The sequence below is a fragment of the Indicator indicator genome, chromosome 34 (genome assembly GCF_027791375.1).
Source record: "Indicator indicator isolate 239-I01 chromosome 34, UM_Iind_1.1, whole genome shotgun sequence".
In the NCBI taxonomy this organism is placed as follows: domain Eukaryota; kingdom Metazoa; phylum Chordata; class Aves; order Piciformes; family Indicatoridae; genus Indicator; species Indicator indicator.
The window spans coordinates 7,043,513-7,061,153 of NC_072043.1; the positions used below are offsets into that span (position 1 = coordinate 7,043,513).

At 43.9% G+C, this 17,641-nt stretch overlaps 1 protein-coding gene across 1 annotated transcript in view; it reads left to right on the forward strand.

Moving 5' to 3' along the window:
* Window positions 1–15,937, forward strand: part of ATP12A (ATPase H+/K+ transporting non-gastric alpha2 subunit) — an 85,001-nt gene extending 69,064 nt beyond the window's left edge. The window contains exons 16-23 of the mRNA XM_054395576.1: window positions 2,576–2,744; window positions 4,566–4,720; window positions 6,197–6,320; window positions 7,284–7,429; window positions 10,283–10,416; window positions 12,311–12,412; window positions 14,875–14,966; window positions 15,909–15,937. Of these exons, the coding sequence (XP_054251551.1) occupies window positions 2,576–2,744; window positions 4,566–4,720; window positions 6,197–6,320; window positions 7,284–7,429; window positions 10,283–10,416; window positions 12,311–12,412; window positions 14,875–14,966; window positions 15,909–15,937 (951 nt within the window). The remainder of the gene's footprint in view (window positions 1–2,575; window positions 2,745–4,565; window positions 4,721–6,196; window positions 6,321–7,283; window positions 7,430–10,282; window positions 10,417–12,310; window positions 12,413–14,874; window positions 14,967–15,908) is intronic.
* Window positions 15,938–17,641: the final 1,704 nt, after the last annotated feature.

The following is a 17,641-nucleotide window of genomic DNA, read 5'->3' on the forward strand; positions in this document are numbered from 1 at the left end:
AGCCTCCATGCTATGTTTAGTACTTAGAGCTGCTAAGCCCTTCTGCACAGGGCAGTATTTATAGGCAGTGACACTCTGCTAAATCCCCACAGGGACAGGACATTCAGTATTTGCATTAATCACTTGGGCAGGCTTTTTCCTACTCAGAGCACTCTGTAGAGCTGTCAAACCAGGAGCACTGCCATCAGCTAGAACAGGACCTTTAGCTGCAGTAGATGGGAGGTAACAAAGAAGCTGAGTTGGATAAGCAGTTTTCCTTCTTTGGGGTCATCAGAGTTTTCCTTCTTTGGGGTCATCAGTGTTTTCCTTCTTTTGGATATCAGTTTTCCTTCTTTGGGGTCATCAGAGTTTTCCTTCTTTGGGGTCATCAGAGTTTTCCTTCTTTGGGGTCATCAGTGTTTTCCTTCTTTTGGATATCAGTTTTCCTTCTTTGGGGTCATCAGAGCTTTCCTTCTTTGGGGTCATCAGAGTTTTCCTTCTTTGGGGTCATCAGAGTTTTCCTTCTTAGGGGTCATCAGTGTTTTCCTTCTTTTGGATATCAGTTTTCCTTCTTTGGGGTCATCAGAGCTTTCCTTCTTTGGGGTCATCAGAGTTTTCCTTCTTTAGGGTATTCAGAGTTTTCCTTCCTTTGGATAATCAGAGTTTTCTTTCTTTTGGATAATCAGTATTCCTTCTTAGGGGTAATTAGAGTTTTCTTTCTTTAGGGTATTCAGAGTTTTCCTACTTTGGGATAATCAGAGTTTTCCTTCCTTTGGGTATTCAGAGATTTCCTTCTTAGGGGTAATCAGAGTTTTCCTTCTTTAGGATATTCAGAGTTTTCCTACCTTTGGATAATCAGAGTTTTCCTACCTTTGGATAATCAGAGTTTTCCTTCTTTTGGATAATCAGAGTTTTCCTTCTTTTATATAATCAGTTTTCCTTCTTTGGGGTAATCAGAGTTTTCCTTCTTTCTGGTATTTAGAGTTTTCCTTCTTCGGGGTCATCAGAGTTTTCCTTCTTTGGGGTAATCAGAGTTTTCCTTCTTCTGGATAATCAGAGTTTTCCTTCTTTAGGGTAATCAGAGTTTTCCTTCTTTAGGGTAATCAGAGTTTTCCTTCCTTTGGGGTAATCAGAGTTTTCCTTCTTTTGGATAATCATTTTTCCTTCTTTTGCATTACTGGTGCAATTCTAGTATAGACTAGGCATGAGCAGAAGTTGTTGGGATAGGATGAGGATGGCTTCTAACTGAACAGTTATATCATTCATAAGTAAGACAAAAGCTTTCTGGTTCTATAAGCACTTCACATGCACACAAATAAAATAATACAAGGGTAGAACATGTTAGAATCATGGAATCCAAACATGTTGGAATCATGGAATCCCAACAGGTTAGAATCATGGAATCCAAACATGTTAGAATCGTGGAATCCAAACATGTTGGAATTGTGGAATCCAAACATGTTGGAATCATGGAATCCAAACATGTTGGAATCATGGAATCCCAACAGGTTAGAATCATGGAATCCAAACATGTTAGAATCGTGGAATCCAGACATGTTGGAATTGTGGAATCCAAACATGTTAGAATCATGGAATACAAACATGTTGGAATCCTAGAATCCAAACATGTTGGAATCATGGAATCCAAACATGTGAGCATCATAGCATCCCAACAGGTTAGAATCATAGAATCCCAGCATGCCAGGTTGGAATGGACCCCAAGGGCCATCTGTTACAACCTTTCTAGGTGACAGTGGAGTTGACAGGAGCTGGCCCAGCACCCTGGCCAGTTTAACTGAGTGTTAAAACTGCCCAATGCAGAGGACTCCACTGCTTCCCTTGGGAGATGACTCCAATGCCTGACTGCTCTCATGGGGAAAAGTGTTGTGTCAACTGAATTTCCCAGAGATGAGTCTGTGTCTGCCCAGGCAGAGACCATATACATATAGGCAGATGTCTCCATTTTAAGCCCCCTTATTCCACAAGATGTCAGATTTAATGCATTTAAAGCTCATCCAATTTAGATGTCTGCTCTTTGGGATGCAGCAAATCATATTCCTGAATGCCTCTGACTAGAGCAGGGTAGATTTAGACTGGATATTAGGAAGTTCTTTACTATCAGGATGGGGAGACACTGGAACAGGTTGCCCAGGGAGGTTGTGGATGCCTCCTCCTTAGAGGTGTTCAAGGCCAGGCTGGATGAGGTTTTGAGCAACCTGGGCTGGTGGGAGGTGTCCCTGCCCATGGCATGGAGAGGAGGGGTGGAACTGGATGATCTTTGAGGTCCCTTCCAACCCAGCCCATTCTTTGATTCTATGAGTTCCCCATTTCTACCACAAAGGGAGCCCTAGATGACAAACTCAGCTACAGATATCTGCCACACCTCAGTCTGAGGTTGCTGTATTCATACTACCTAGCATCTTGCTGACCACTGGCTACATATTACATGGGAACAGAGGGGATTCAGAATTTCACATCAGCATCTTTCTATCTTGAGGTGTAAAGACATGGAGTGTGCTGAGAGCAGGCTGACCTTAGGGGAAGGCAGCAGCATCTCATCAAAAAAACCACAGCTGGATCCTTTCATGTGTTCCAGGGAGCAGTTGTGGCCGTGACTGGAGATGGAGTCAATGACTCCCCTGCCCTTAAAAAAGCAGACATTGGAATTGCCATGGGTATTGCTGGATCTGATGCAGCTAAAAACGCAGCTGATATGGTACTGCTGGATGACAACTTTGCCTCTATCGTCACAGGAGTGGAGGAAGGTAAAAATCATCTTACAAACCACTTGCTTGAACGAAAACTCCTCCCAGCCACACAGCACTGGCAGGTCCTCCTGATCCTTCCCCTTCTCTGTTCATCCCATTTTCCATTTAATCTCTGAGTTTGGAAATGTGATGTGGATGTTTGGTAAACCTGGGAATTCTTTCCCTTTAGAGACAGATGACAAACAGGCCATAAGGAAATGATCCTCCTCTCCCACCCACAGCATGGCTCTGCCTGCTCAAGCTCCAGACAAAAACCTCTTCCCTTCTTGTTCCCATGCAGTTCTGAGCCCCACAAAGCCACAACTGGTTTGCTCCACCTTCTCACTCTGTTGCTCACACCTCACCTTCACTGTGCTCCACCTATGACAGCAACACACATTCCACTCTTTCACTGCTGAGAGCTTGTGGCTTCAGTGTGCTGTGGAATGGGACTTTTCCCTCTGCTTCTCACACTGAAAGAGATTTTTTTTTTGTCACTTGAATTTTCAGAAGGTTCTCAGGGAAGGGAGTTAAAAACAAGCAACTAAAACCCACAATAACCAAACACCATGTAAAAAAACCACAAGTACACAAAAAGACAAAATTCCCAAAGCCCAAGCAAAAAAAATGAAACAAAACCCAGAAACAACCCAGGAAAAAAAAAAAAAAGCCTAAAGCCCAAACTAAACCCAAACTAAATCCAGAAACAAACAAAACCTAAACTAAACCCAAACTAAATCCAGAAACAAACAAAACCCAAACTAAATCCAGAAGCAAACAAAGCCTAAACTAAACCCAAACTAAATCCAGAAACAAACAAAACCCAAACAAAACCCAAACTAAATCCAGAAGCAAACAAAGCCTAAACTAAACCCAAACTAAATCCAGAAACAAACAAAACCCAAACTAAATCCAGAAACAAACAAAACCTAAACTAAACCCAAACTAAATCCAGAAACAAACAAAACCCAAACTAAATCCAGAAACAAACAAAACCTAAACTAAACCCAAACTAAATCCAGAAACAAACAAAACCTAAACTAAACCCAAACTAAATCCAGATACAACGCCCAAACTAAACCCAAACTAAATCCAGAAGCAAACAAAACCTAAACTAAACCCAAACTAAATCCAGATACAACGCCCAAACTAAACCCAAACTAAATCCAGAAGCAAACAAAACCTAAACTAAACCCAAACTAAATCCAGAAACAAACAAAACCCAAACTAAATCCAGAAGCAAACAAAACCTAAACTAAACCCAAATTAAATCCAGAAACAAACAAAACCCAAACAAAACCCAAACAAAACCCAGAAACAACAACCAGAAAAGATCAACCCCAAACAAAACAAACACAGACCAGAAACAAACCAACAAAAACCTCCAAATAAACAAAAAAAACCCCAAAAAACCCAAACTAAATCCAGAAATAAGCAAACCCCAAACAAAACCCACGCTAAATCCAGAAACAAACAAAACCCAAACAAAAATCCCCAAACAAAACCCCCAAAAACCCCAAAGAAAGCCCAGAAACAACCAGAAAAAAACAACCACCCCCAAACGAAACAAACATAGACCAGAAGCAGACCAACAAAAACCTCCAAACAGACAAAAAACCTCAAACAAACCCCAGAAAGAAACAAACAAATCCCCCCAAACAAAGAGAAAACCAAACAAAGAGCAACAGCAACAACAAATCCAGTCGATTAGGAAGCAGAGGAGGGAAGCAGACCTAGCAGTGAATGTTTTCACTCCTTTCAGCTAAAATTGAGCCTTTTTTGTCCTGCCAACCCCCTGCTGACAGTCACTTTTTACAGCAGTGTCTCCTTTCCCTCCAGGCCGCCTGATCTTTGACAACCTGAAGAAAACCATTGCCTACACCCTGACTAAGAACATCGCTGAGCTCTGCCCCTTTCTCATCTACATCATTGCCAGCATCCCCCTGCCCATTGGCACCATCACCATCCTCTTCATCGACCTGGGCACAGACATTGTAAGCTGGGGGCTTTGGAAGTGGAGTGAGAGGGGCTGGGTGTGGAGGGATATGCAGGACACTCAAAGGCTTAGCTGCTTTCATCGTAGGATGTTAGGGGTTGGAAGGGACCTCCAAAGATCATCAAGTCCAAGCCCCCTGCCAGAGCAGGACGAGAGAATCCAGCACAGGTCACACAGGAACTCATCCAGATGGGGCTGGAAAGGCTCCAGAGAAGGAGACTCCACAATCTCTCTGGGCAGCCTGCTCCAGGGCTCCAGCACCCTCCCAGTGGAACCTCCTGTGCTGGAGTTTCTATCTCTATACCTTGTCCTATCCCAGGGTGCAAGTGAGCAGAGCCTGTCCCCTCCTCCTGCTGCTAACAAGCTGGTGAAGGAGTAGAGGGGCAGGTTAAAAGCAGCCAGGTATGGAGAGAGAGTGGAAAACAACCTGCAGAGAAGGAGAGGGAAGGAAAGATTTCTTGTGATCCCTGTGTGCTGTGTTTCAATCAAGGGAACACACAGACTGCTGCAATGACTGCAGGGGATGAACGGCAGAGATTTCATCAGGGATCTGAAAGACCTTTTCATGTTTTCAGTAGCCTGCAGCCCTTTGCATTGTTATCTGAGCATCAGACCTAGGAAACAGGTCCCAGGATTCCCTCAGATCCTTTAAAAAGGCCAGAATGGAGAATAGAATCACAGAATCATAGAATCTTAGAACCATAGAATCATAAAATCACAGAATCATAGAATCAGTCGGGGTTGGAAGGGACCACAAGGCTCAGCCAGTCCCAACCCCCCTGCCATGGGCAGGGACACCTCACACCAGATCAGGTTGCTCAGAGCCACATCCAGCCTGGCCTTAAGCACTTCCAGGGATGGAACCTCAACCACCTCCCTGGACAACCCATTCCAGGCTCTCACCACTCTCATGGGGAAGAACTTCTTCCTCATGTCCAGTGTGAATCTCCCCACTTCCAGCTTTGTTCCATTCCCCCTAGTCCTGTCACTATCTGATATCCTAAGAAGTCCCTCCCCAGCTTTCTTGGAGCCCTCTTCAGATCCTGGAAGGCCACAAGAAGGTCTCCTGGGAGCCTTCTCCTCTCCAGACTGCACAACCCCAACTCTCTCAGTCTGTCCTCATAGCAGAGCAGCTCCAGCCCTCTGCTCATCCTTGTAGCCCTTCTCTGGACACCTTCCAGCATGTCCATATCCCTCTTGTAACAGAGGCTCCAGAACTGGACACAGTGCTCCTGGTGGGGTCTCAGCAAGTGGAGCAGAGGGGGAGAATCACTTCTCTTGACCTGCTGCCTGTGCTTCTCTTGCTGCACCCCAGGACCCTTGCCACACAAAGCCTTTTCCCATTTGCTCTCCCTTGTCCTGAAAAGGCAGCAAACATCAACAGAACCCCCTGAGAACTTGAACTGTCCTGATAAGCATCTGCCAGGCACTCAAGTGTTGTCACCAAGACTCTGATGGTTTCTTTCTGTTGCAGATCCCCTCTGTGGCATTAGCCTACGAGAAAGCTGAAAGTGATATTATGAACAGGAGACCTCGTAACAAGCAGAAAGACAGACTAGTGAACCACCAGCTGGCAATCTACTCCTACCTGCAGATTGGTAGGTTCCCTGAAACATTGCTTGGGGCCAGCAAGCCCAGACACAGCCAAGTCCATCTGTTAGAAAAAGCAGAGCTGAAACTCAGCGCCTTCAGAGATTCATAGAATGGTTTGGGTTGGAAAGGACCTTAAAGATCATCCAGTTTCAAGCCTCTGTCATGGGCAGGGACACCTCCCACCAGCCTCATCCAGCCTGGCCTTCAACACCTCCCAGGGAGGAGACATCCACAACCTACTTGGGCAGCCTGTGCCAGTGTCTCCCCTCCCTCGTTCTCAAGAACTTATTCCTCATCTCCAGTCTCAATCTCCCCTCTGCCAGCTCCAAGTCATTCCTCCTCATCCTATCACTCCCAGCCCTTGTCAGTCCCAGCTCTGCTGGAGCCCCTTCAGGTACTGGAAGGCTGCTCTGAGGTCTCCCTGGAGCCTTCACTTCTCTAGCCTGAACAGCCCCAGCTCTCTCAGCCTGTCCCCACAGGAGAGGTTCTCAACCCTCTGATCATCTTGGTGGCCTCCTCTGGACCCTCTCCCTCAGCTCCAGGTCCTTCTTGTGCTGGGGGCCCCAGAGCTGGAGGCAGTGCTGCAGGTGGGGTCTGAGCAGAGCAGAGCAGAGCAGAGGGGCAGAATCCCCTCCCTGTGCTGCTGCTCTCCCTGCTCTGGATGCAGCTCAGCACACAGCTGTGGGCTGCCAAGGACCATTACTGGTCCTCCTTTGCCTTCCCAGGCAAACTTCTGACTGTTTTATGTTGCTCATTATTCAACAGCACAAGCTGAATGTTGAATTTTGCTGAATTATTCAGCACAAGAGGCTTTTGTCTACAGAGGTCAAGGATGTTGGAGCACTACAAGCTCTAAAACCACCCTGAGCCTCACAGCCAGGGGAGACAGAACCACACCAACACCCAGCTCATTAGCTGCTGCTCAGGGATTGTGCTTCTTCCTCACTTCTGCCTCGTTGATTTTGCAGGTATCATGCAGTCAGTGGGAGCCTTTGTCACCTACTTTACTGTGTATGCTGAGCAAGGGTTCCTCCCTCTCTCACTGCTTGGAGTGAGAGTCGACTGGGAGAACAATGACATTAATGACTTTGAGGATTCCTATGGACAGCAATGGGTAAGGGATCACAGACTCCTGGAATGCATTAGGTTGGAAAGGACCCTTGAAGGTCATCTTGTCCAATGCCCCTGCAGCCAGCAGGGGACATAGAATCATAGAATTGTTTCAGTTGGAAAAGATCTCTGAGGTCACTGAGTCCAACACCACCATGGCCACTAAACCATGTCCCAAAGGCATCTTTAACTAGGTCAGGTTGCTCAGGACAACATCAAGTTTGACCTTGAGTGTCTTCAGGGATAGGGGGGGCCTCCCTCCACCACCCCTCTGGGTAGCCAGTTCCAGACAGAAGCACTGAATAATCCTTGCACTGTCTCTCACCCAAACAGTTTCCTAGCAATTCTATACTCTCCTCCAAACCAAAGGATGATAGCAAGAGATTGATTGATTGATTGATTTATAAGCAAAACCAGTGGGCTGTCAGCTAATGGTCCCTCAGGATAGACTCTTCAGAGCTTCCAGCTACCTAACTCCCTCATTCAGACTCTATTCTTGCATTCATTCTTTTACAACTTGCCTTTTTCTGCTTGAAGCCTCTGGAGATGAACCTTCTTCTCTGGACTTTCTGTTTGATCCTATCATGTTCTCTTAGACCTACTTTGCAGACTCTTCCCTTTCACTCTTCACTCCTCCTCACTCTGCAGGAATCTCAGATTTGTCAGGGCTGGAAGGGACCTCAAGGCTCAGCCAGTGCCAACCCCCCTGCCATGGCCAGGGACACCTCACACCACAGCAGGTTGCTCACAGCCACATCCAGCCTGGCTGCAAAACCCTCCAGGGATGAGGCTTCCACCACCTTCCTGGGCAACCTCTGCCAGTCTCTCACCACCCTCTTGGGGAAGAGTTTCTTCCTAACATCCAATCTGAATCTCCCTCCTCTACCTTGGATCCATTCCCCCCAGTCCTATCACTCCCTGATATCCTCAAAAGTTCCTCCCCAGCTTTCTTGGAGCCCCCTTCAGATCCTGCAAGGCCACAAGAAGGTCTCCTGAGAGCCTTCTCCTCTCCAAACTGCACAACCCCAACTCTCTCAGGCTGTCCTCACAGGAGAGGAGCTCCAGCCCTCTGAGGACAGGCTGAGAGAGACAAGACACAGATAATTAAAAAATGAATATTGACATGAACAAATGAATATTGAAATTAATAAATCAATATTGACATTAATGACCCGGTATTAACATTAATGAATCGATACCAAGATTAATAAATTGATATTAATGTTAATAAATTGATATTAACATCAATAAATCAATATTGATGTTAATAAATTTATATTAACATTAATACATTTATATCAACATTAATACATGGATATCAACATTAATAAATGGATATTAACATTAATAAATTGATATCAACATTAATACATGGATATTAACATTAATAAATTGATATCAACATTAATACATGGATATCAACATTAATAAATGGATATTAACATTAATAAATTGATATCAACATTAATACATGGATATCAACATTAATAAATGGATATTAACATTAATAAATTGATATCAACCTTAATAAATGGATATCAATATTAATGAATGGATATTAACATTAATACATGGATATCAACATTAATACATGGATATCAACATTAATACATGGATATCAACATTAATAAATTGATATTAACATTAATAAATTGATATTAACATCAATAAATCAATATTGACACAAATAAGTTGATATTAACATTAATGAATTGATATCAACATTAATAAATTGATGTTAACATTAATGAATTGATATCAACATTAATAAATGGACATCAACATCATTACATGGATATCAATATTAATAAAGGGATATCAACATTAATAAATTGATATTCAAATCAATAAAACAATATTGACATTAATAAATTGATATTAACACTAATAAATTGATATCAACTTTAATAAATGGGTATCAACATTAATACATTAATGTGAACATTAATAAAGGGATATCAACATTAATAAAGGGATATCAACATTAATAAATCGATATTCAAATCAACAAAACAATATTGACATTAATAAATTGATATTAACACTAATAAATTGATATCAACTTTAATAAACGGATATCAGCATTAATACATGAATATGAACATTAATAAATGGATATCAAAATTAATAAATTGATACCTACATTAATAAATTGAAATTCCCATCAATAAAGCAACATTGACATTAATAAATGGATATCACTATTAATAAATGGATATCAACAGTAATAAATCAATATTGACACTAATAAATGAATATCGACACAAATAAATCACCATTAACATGAATAAATCACCATTATCATGAATAAATCAACATTAACATGAATAAATCACCATTATCACGAATAAATCACCTTTAACATGAATAAATCACCTTTAATATGAATAAATCACCCTTATCACAAATAAATCACCATTATCACGAATAAATCACCTTTAACATGAGTAAATCACCATTAACATGAATAAATCACCATTATCACGAATAAATCACCTTTAACATGAATAAATCCTTTAATATGAATAAATCACCCTTATCACAAATAAATCACCATTATCACGAATAAATCACCATTAACGTGAATAAATCACCATTAACATGAATAAATCACCATTATCACGAATAAATCACCTTTAACATGAATAAATCACCATTTATAAAGCACTATCACCACCTCCTTCCCCCCCAGCTCCTGCTTCAGCCTCCCCCCCAGCATCCAGCAGAGCAGAGCAAGGGAGCACAGTCTGCCCCTGGTTAAACCCGGACTAAATCTGCGTTTAAACCTTGGTAGCTGTGAAGGGCTGCAGCCAGCGGGGCTGGTGTGAGACTGCTCTGCTCTGCCTTTGCTTTGCAGACCAAGTACCAGAGGACATACCTGCAGTGGACTGGCTACACTGCTTTCTTCGTCAGCATCACAATTCAGCAAGTTGCTGACTTGATCATCAGGAAAACACGAAGGAATTCCATTTTCCAGCAGGGGCTTTTCAGGTAAGGTTGGTTTGGGTTGGTTTGTTTCTTTGTGGGGTTTTTTTTGTGTCGTTTTTTTGTTTGCTTGTCTGTTTGGTTTTTTTTTTTGTGGGGTTTTGCTTGGTTGGTTGGTTGATGGGTTTTTTTGGTGGGGTTTTGGTTGGTTGGTTGATTGGTTGTTTTTTTTTTTTTTTTTGGTGGGGTTTTGGTTGGTTGGTTGGTGTTTTTTTGTGGGGTTTTGTTTGGGTGTTTTTTTATGTGGGTTCTGTTTGTTTGTTTGGGGTTTTTTTTGATGGGGTCTTGGTTGTTTGTTTTTTGGGTTTTTTTGTGGGGTTTTGGTTGGTTTTTTTTTTTTGTGGGGTTTTGGTTTTTTTGTGGGGTTTTGTTTGTTTGTTTGGGGTTTTTTTTTTGATGGGGTTTTGGTTGGGGTTTTTTTTGTGTGGGTTTTTTTTTTTTTGGTGGGATTTTGTTTGGTTGATTGTTTGGGGGGTTTTGTGGGGTTTTGTTTGGTTGTGGTTTTTTTTGGTGGGTTTTTGCTTGGTTGGTTGGTTGGGTTTTTTTGTGGGGTTTTGTTTGCTTGGTTGGTTGGGGTTTTTTGTGGGGTTTTGGTTGGTTGGTTGGTTTTTTTTGTGGGGTTTTGCTTGGCTGGTTGGTTGGTTAGTTTTTTTTTTTTGTGGGGTTTTGGCTGGTTGCTTGGTTGGGTTTTTTTCTGGGGTTTTGTTTGGTTGTTTGTTGGGTTTTTTTCTGGGGTTTTGTTTGGTTGTTTGTTGGGGGCTTTTTGTGGGGTTTTGGTTGGTTGGTTGGTTGGATTTTTTCAGGTTCTTTACCTGACACAAGTCAGCCTTTGAGCAAAAAGAGCTAAATCTGGCTTCAAACAATGACAGACCTTAGACATTTCATCATAGAAACAGAATTGTTTCAGTTGGAAAAGACCTCTAAGGACATCACTCCCTTTCCTACTTCCTGATGGTCACACTTGGGTTATGGTTGGACTTGATGATCTTAAAGGTCTTTCCCAATGCTGATTCTGTTTAAGGAAAGACCTTGTGCTAGTTGCTCTGAAAGGGCACCAGCTCAGAATGGACTCCCCATTCCTCACAATCTTTATCACACATGATTTTTTTTATTACAGATGATTTTTTTTTAAGTTCTTTGGGTAGTTCATAGATTTACAGAATGGATTAGGTTGGAAGGGATCATAAAGCTCATCCAGTTCCAGCCCACCTGCCATGGACAGGGACACCTCCCACCAGCACAGCTTGCTCAAGGCCTCATCCAACCTGGCCCTGAACACCTCCAGGGAGGAGGCAGCCACAGCCTCCCTGGGCAACCTGTTCCAGTGTCTCCCCAACCTCTCTGGAAACAATTTCTTCCTCATCTCCAGTTTCCATCTCCCATGTCCCAGCTCAAAGCTATTGTCCCTCCTCCTGGCACTCCCAGCCCTTGTCAAAAGTCCCTCCCCAGCTCTCCTGGAGCCTCTTCAGGTACTGGAAGGCTGCTCTAAGGTCTCCCTGGAGCCTTCTCTTCTCCAGGCTGAACAGCCCCAGCTTCTCTGGGCTTTTCTGAGAGCAGCTCAGCCTCTAAGGAGGTCCCAGCTGCTCAGCCTGCTTAAGACAGTGCTGGCTGCCCTCAGGGAGTTAAAAATATTTACTGGGACAGGGGCCACACATGAAAGCTGGCATTCAGTCAGAGCATTTCTGATAGAAAGCAGAATGTTTTCCTTTCTTTATCTGCAGGTACAGAGCCTACACCTATGTGTATTTCCTCCTGGCATGTAGAGTTGAGTCACAGTGCACAAAGGCATGGTGCAAGCAGAAGGCATGACTAATGCAGACAGCTCCTGCACTCTGCTGTGCCATCAGGTTTCCATGCAGGGACAGAGCCATCTAACCATTCCCCTTTGGTTGTCTTGCAGGAACAAAGTCGTCTGGGTGGGTATCTTCTCCCAGATAGGAATTGCTCTGATCCTTACCTATGGTCTTGGACATGTGACAGCCTTGAATTTCACACCTCTGAGGTGAGTGTTGATCACAAATCAGAGGATGTCAGGGGTTGGAAGGGACCACTGGAGATCTTTGAGTCCAACCCCCCTGCCAGAGCAGGACCATAGAATCCAGCACAGGTCACACAGGAACACATCCAGATGGGGCTGCAAAGGCTCCAGAGTAGGAGACTCCACAACCTCTCTTGGCAGCCTGCTCCAGGGTTCTGTGACCCTCACAGTGCAGAAGTTCCTCCTCATGTTGAGGTGGATCCTCCTGTGCTGGAGTTTCCATCCATTGCTCCTTGTCCTATCCAAGGGTGCAAGTGAGCAGAGCCTGTCTCTGTCCTCTCCCTCCTGACCCCCAGCCCTCAGATATTTGTAAACATTTATTAAATCCCTCTCAGTCTTCTCCTCTCCAGACTGAACAACCCCAGGTCCACATAGGGCAGTGCTCCAGTCCCTTAATCATGCCCTCCCTTGGACTCTCTCCAGCAGATCCCTGTTCTTCCTGAACTGGGGAGCCCAGAACTGGGTGCAATATTCCAGGTGTGGCCTCATCAGGGCAGAGTAGAGGGGGAGGAGAACCTCCCTTGATTCACTACTTAACCATCTGGAATACTTACAACAGGAGAGTTTTACATATATCCACCTTACAGTTTGCATGAGGAAGATGCTCACCATTTCCTCTGAGCAAACATATTCCACCACCTCATTTCATGGAAAAAAAGAAATAATACAGTCTCTTGAGAACAGAACTGAACTTCCTCCTGAAGCATCTAAGCACTTACATGATGCTGCTGCCCTTCCCTCACCCTCACCCATGTGTAAAGAGCCATGGAGCTACCGTCCTGCCAGAAACACCAAATGGGAGCAGGATGTCTGTGCAGCACAGCTCAAGGGGAATTGTTTAGGGTTATTCATTAGGAAGCACAGAAACAGCTGCTTGGAAAAGACTTTGAGCTCATCACATCCAGCCATTAACCTCATGTCTTCCTGTACACAACTCAGACCACATCCCTGAGCTCCTCATCCAAATGCTTCATAGAGTCATAGAATTGTCAGGGCTGGAAGGGACCTCAAGGCTCAGCCAGTCCCAACCCCCCTGCCATGGGCAGGGACACCTCACACCACAGCAGGTTGCTCACAGCCACATCCAGCCTGGCTGCAAAACCCTCCAGGGATGAGGCTTCCACCACCTCCCTGGGCAGCCTCTGCCAGGCTCTCACCCCCACCTCCAGGAACATCTTCAGGGGCGGTGACTCCACCACCTCCCTGAGTAGCCTCTTCCAGTGCCTGAGAACCTTTTCAGTGAAGAAATAGTACTTAAAAGAAGGAGGAGGACAATTTCTTGACCAAGAGGGGCTCTATTGTCATCATTTTCACACAACTCCCCTTTGCCCCCCATGATTTTATCTACTCTCTTCACTCCCAAGTATCCAGAACTGACATGTGCAGAACAAACATCTTAGTATTTTAATAGGAATATTGTGATATTAATAGTGCAATATTAACAGTGTGATATTAATATTGTAATATTAATAGTGCAATATGAATATTGTAATATTAAGAGTGCAATATTAACCATGTGATAATAATATTGTAATATTAATAATGCAATATTAAGAGTGCAATATGAATATTGTAATATTAAGAGTGCAATATTAATATTGTAAATTAATACTGCAATATTAACAGTGCAATATGAATATTGTAATATTAATACTGCAGTATTAAGTGTAATATGAATATTGTAATATGAATAGTGCAATATTAAGAGTGTGGTATTAATATTGTAATATTAACAGTGTCATATGAATATTGTACTATTAATACTGCAATATTAAGTGTAATATGAATATTGTAATATTAATATTGCAACATTAACACTGTAATATTAATATTGCAATATCAATAGTGCAATATTAATATTGTAATATTAATGGTGCAATATTAACAGTTTATTATTAATATTGCAATATTAACAGCAGTGCAATTGTGATGTTAACATTGTGATGTTAGCATTGCAATATTAATATTGCAATGTTAATGCTGCAATGTTAATGTGACAATATGGAGATGGCAATATTAAGATTTCAATGTTAATATTTTATTGCAAACATTTTTTTTTCCCCAGGTTCCCCAACACTCTGGGGAGTGTCAGAGAGCATTTTAGTAAATTCAGGCGGGGAACTTCTCTTTTTGAAATACAGCACTGCCAGCCCTGTTCCATTTTTCTGCCACCTCCAGAGCTTGCAACACCACCTGGCAATATTTTTTCCTGGAAAGCATCTGGAATAAATTCATTCAGTAGCCCCTAAAGATTGGGAGGTCTACCTGAGCATCATCTAGCTTCTAACCATGGGATTTAAGAAGGAAAGCAGTAGAAAGGCCAAATTCTGGTTTTGGTAGCATCAAACAGCATAGAGAGAGAGCCCTCAGAAGTTGAGAGGAGTGGTTAGATGCTTCTGACTGAGAAATTCTTCTCCCACTCCCAGGTTTCAGTACTGGTTTGTGGCTGTGCCCTTTGCAGTCTTGATATGGGTCTACGATGAAGTCCGCAAGCTGCTCATCAGGAGATACCCAGGAAGTAAGAGAGTTTTTCTGCTTCAGTGCTTGAATACACTCACAGATTGCAGCAGGTTGGAAGGCACCCTCAAAGGGCATGGTGTCCAACCCCCTGCAAGCAGCAGGGACACCTCCTGCTAGATCAGGTTGCTCAGGGTCTCATCAAGTCTGAACCCAAATGCCTCCTCGACCGCATCCCAGGGCAACCTGTTCCAGAGTCTCACCACTCTCCCTGGAAAGAATTTCCTCCTAATGTCCAACCTAAATGTGCCCTGCTCCAAATTCAAACCATCTCCCATCTTCCAAACCAAGCCCTTGCAAACAGTCCCTCCCCAGCCACCCTGTAGCTCCCCTTCAGATATTGAAATGCTGCTCTGAGCTTTCCCTGGAGCCCCAATTATCTCAGTCTGTCCCATAGCAGAGGTGCTTCAGCCCTCTGATCATCTTTGTGGCCTCTTCTGGACCCCCTCCATCAGAGTGGGTAGGGTATTGTTTTGAGGGTCCCAGAGCTGGCCCCAGCCCTGCAGGTGAGGTCTCCCCAGAGCAGAGCAGAGGGGCAGGATCCTCTCTCCAGCTCTGCCCACACTGCTTTGGCTGCAGCCCAGGCTGCCCTTGGCCTTCTGTGCTGCCAGTGCCCATTGCTGGCTCCTGCCCAGCTTCTCCCCCCCAACACCCCCAAGTCCTCCCCTGCAGGGCTGCTCTCAATCTGCTCACCCCGCAGCCTGGATTGATATTGAGGATTGCCCTCACCTAGGTGCAGGACCTTGTGCTGTGCCTTATTGAACCTCATGAGGTTCTCTTCAGCCCAGCTCTCCCCTCTCCTACCCTTTCATTCACACACCTGCCTTAGCTGCTGCTTTAAAAATGGACCATTTCTTGCCAGTGACTACTTCTACTTTCTGCAGAAAAAAAAATAACTGAGTTGTTTGTTTTTTGTCTCCTCTCTCCCCTTCTCCTCCTGCAGGCTGGTGGGATAAGAACATGTACTACTGAAACCCTGCTGTGCCTCCTCCTTGTGGAGACCTCCTTCCCCTCCCGACCCAGCCTCTGCTGCTTTCATGTCCTGTCAGTGCAATATCAAGCATGAGTTCACCTCCTGAAGGGGTGAAGAGATTTCATGAGTCTTAATGAAGAAATAAGGACTTTAGAGGCTGATAAATGACCTCCCACTGTACTGTAAAGCTGACACTTGGCTCAAAATTGAAATGCTACCTATTTTTTTTTTTTTTTTGTAACAAGCACAAATTCTTTCCCCTCATTCAAAGATGAACTTGGGAGAGAGAGAACTCTGAGAGGAAAAAAAAAAAAAAAAACCAAAACACAAGGTGCATCAAGGAAAAGCAAAAAGAAAAAGCCAAAGACAGAAACCCCACAAAAACTAAGGCATTAATTTGCACTAAAGGTGTTTGATGATTATCTTTGGTTGGTGGAACTGAATTCCAAGAGAGTGCAGGCAGAGATCTGTGTTACCTCACCAAGGTTGCAAATGCTGTATAGGAATAATTTCATAATAAAACTGTGGGTTTGTTTGTTTTTTGTTTTTTTTCCAGAAAACAGTTCTGTATCTTTTCTTTTTTTTTCTTTCAAAGATCAACAGAATCTGGCTGGAACAGCAAAAAAAAAAAAAAAAAAAAACTCTGAAAGCTCAAAAAAAGCCAAGAAGTGCACACCTGGTTTTGTGTCTTGCACCATGAACAAATTAAGAACCTTGAGCCTGGATAAATGCATCCTGAAAACCAAGGCACAACCACTCAGGTGGAACACATCCATAGCATCATAGAGTTGTGTTGCTTGGAAAAGGCCTCTAAGATCATCCAGTCCAACCATCAACCCAACAGCACCATGGTCACTAAACCATGGCCCCAGCTGCCATGGCCACAGGTTTCTTGGACACCTCCAGGCATGGGGACTCCACCACCTCCCTGGGCAGCCTCTGCCAATCCCTGACCACTCTGGCAGCAAAGAAATTGTTCCTAATACTAAACTTCATCTCCACTTTCCAAAGGCCACAACCTCTATGGCAAAATAGACCTCAGTATGGATTAGATAGGTACAGATGAAGTCCTGTTTGAAACCAGGTCTTTAATATGAGCATTTTGGCAAGAAGCAGTAGGTGCCACATGTGGATTAGACCCAGGTTTGACTAGTTTGAAACCAAACAACAAATAATGCCACTGCATTCTGGGGCACTGCTGAGGCCACAGCTCAAATCCTGGGGTCAGTTTTGGGCTCCTCACTCCAAAAAGGACATTGAGAGGCTGGGGCAGGTCCACAGGAGGGCAACAAAGCTGGGGAAGGGTCTGGAGAACGGAGCTGGGGAAGAGCAGCTGAGGGACCTGGAGATGTTCAGTGGGCAGAGTAGTGTCCATATTTTCCACAAGGAACTGATGCTCAGGAGAAGATCTCAGTCACCCAATAGCTGAAAAGCAGAAACTCAACCCTGTGAATGCTCCAGGCATGGAGCAGAGTGGCTGGAAAGTTGCCTAGTGGAGAAGGACCTAGGGGTGCTGGGTGACAGCAGCTGAGCACGAGCCAGCAGTGTGCCCAGGTGCCCAAGAAGGGCACCAGCAGCCTGACCTGGATCAGCAATGGTGTGGGCAGCAGGAGCAGAAAAGTGATGGTGTCTTGTACTGGGTGGGCACTGCTGAGGCAGCACCTGCAGGAGCAGCTGAAGGAACTGGGGGTGTTCAGTGTGGA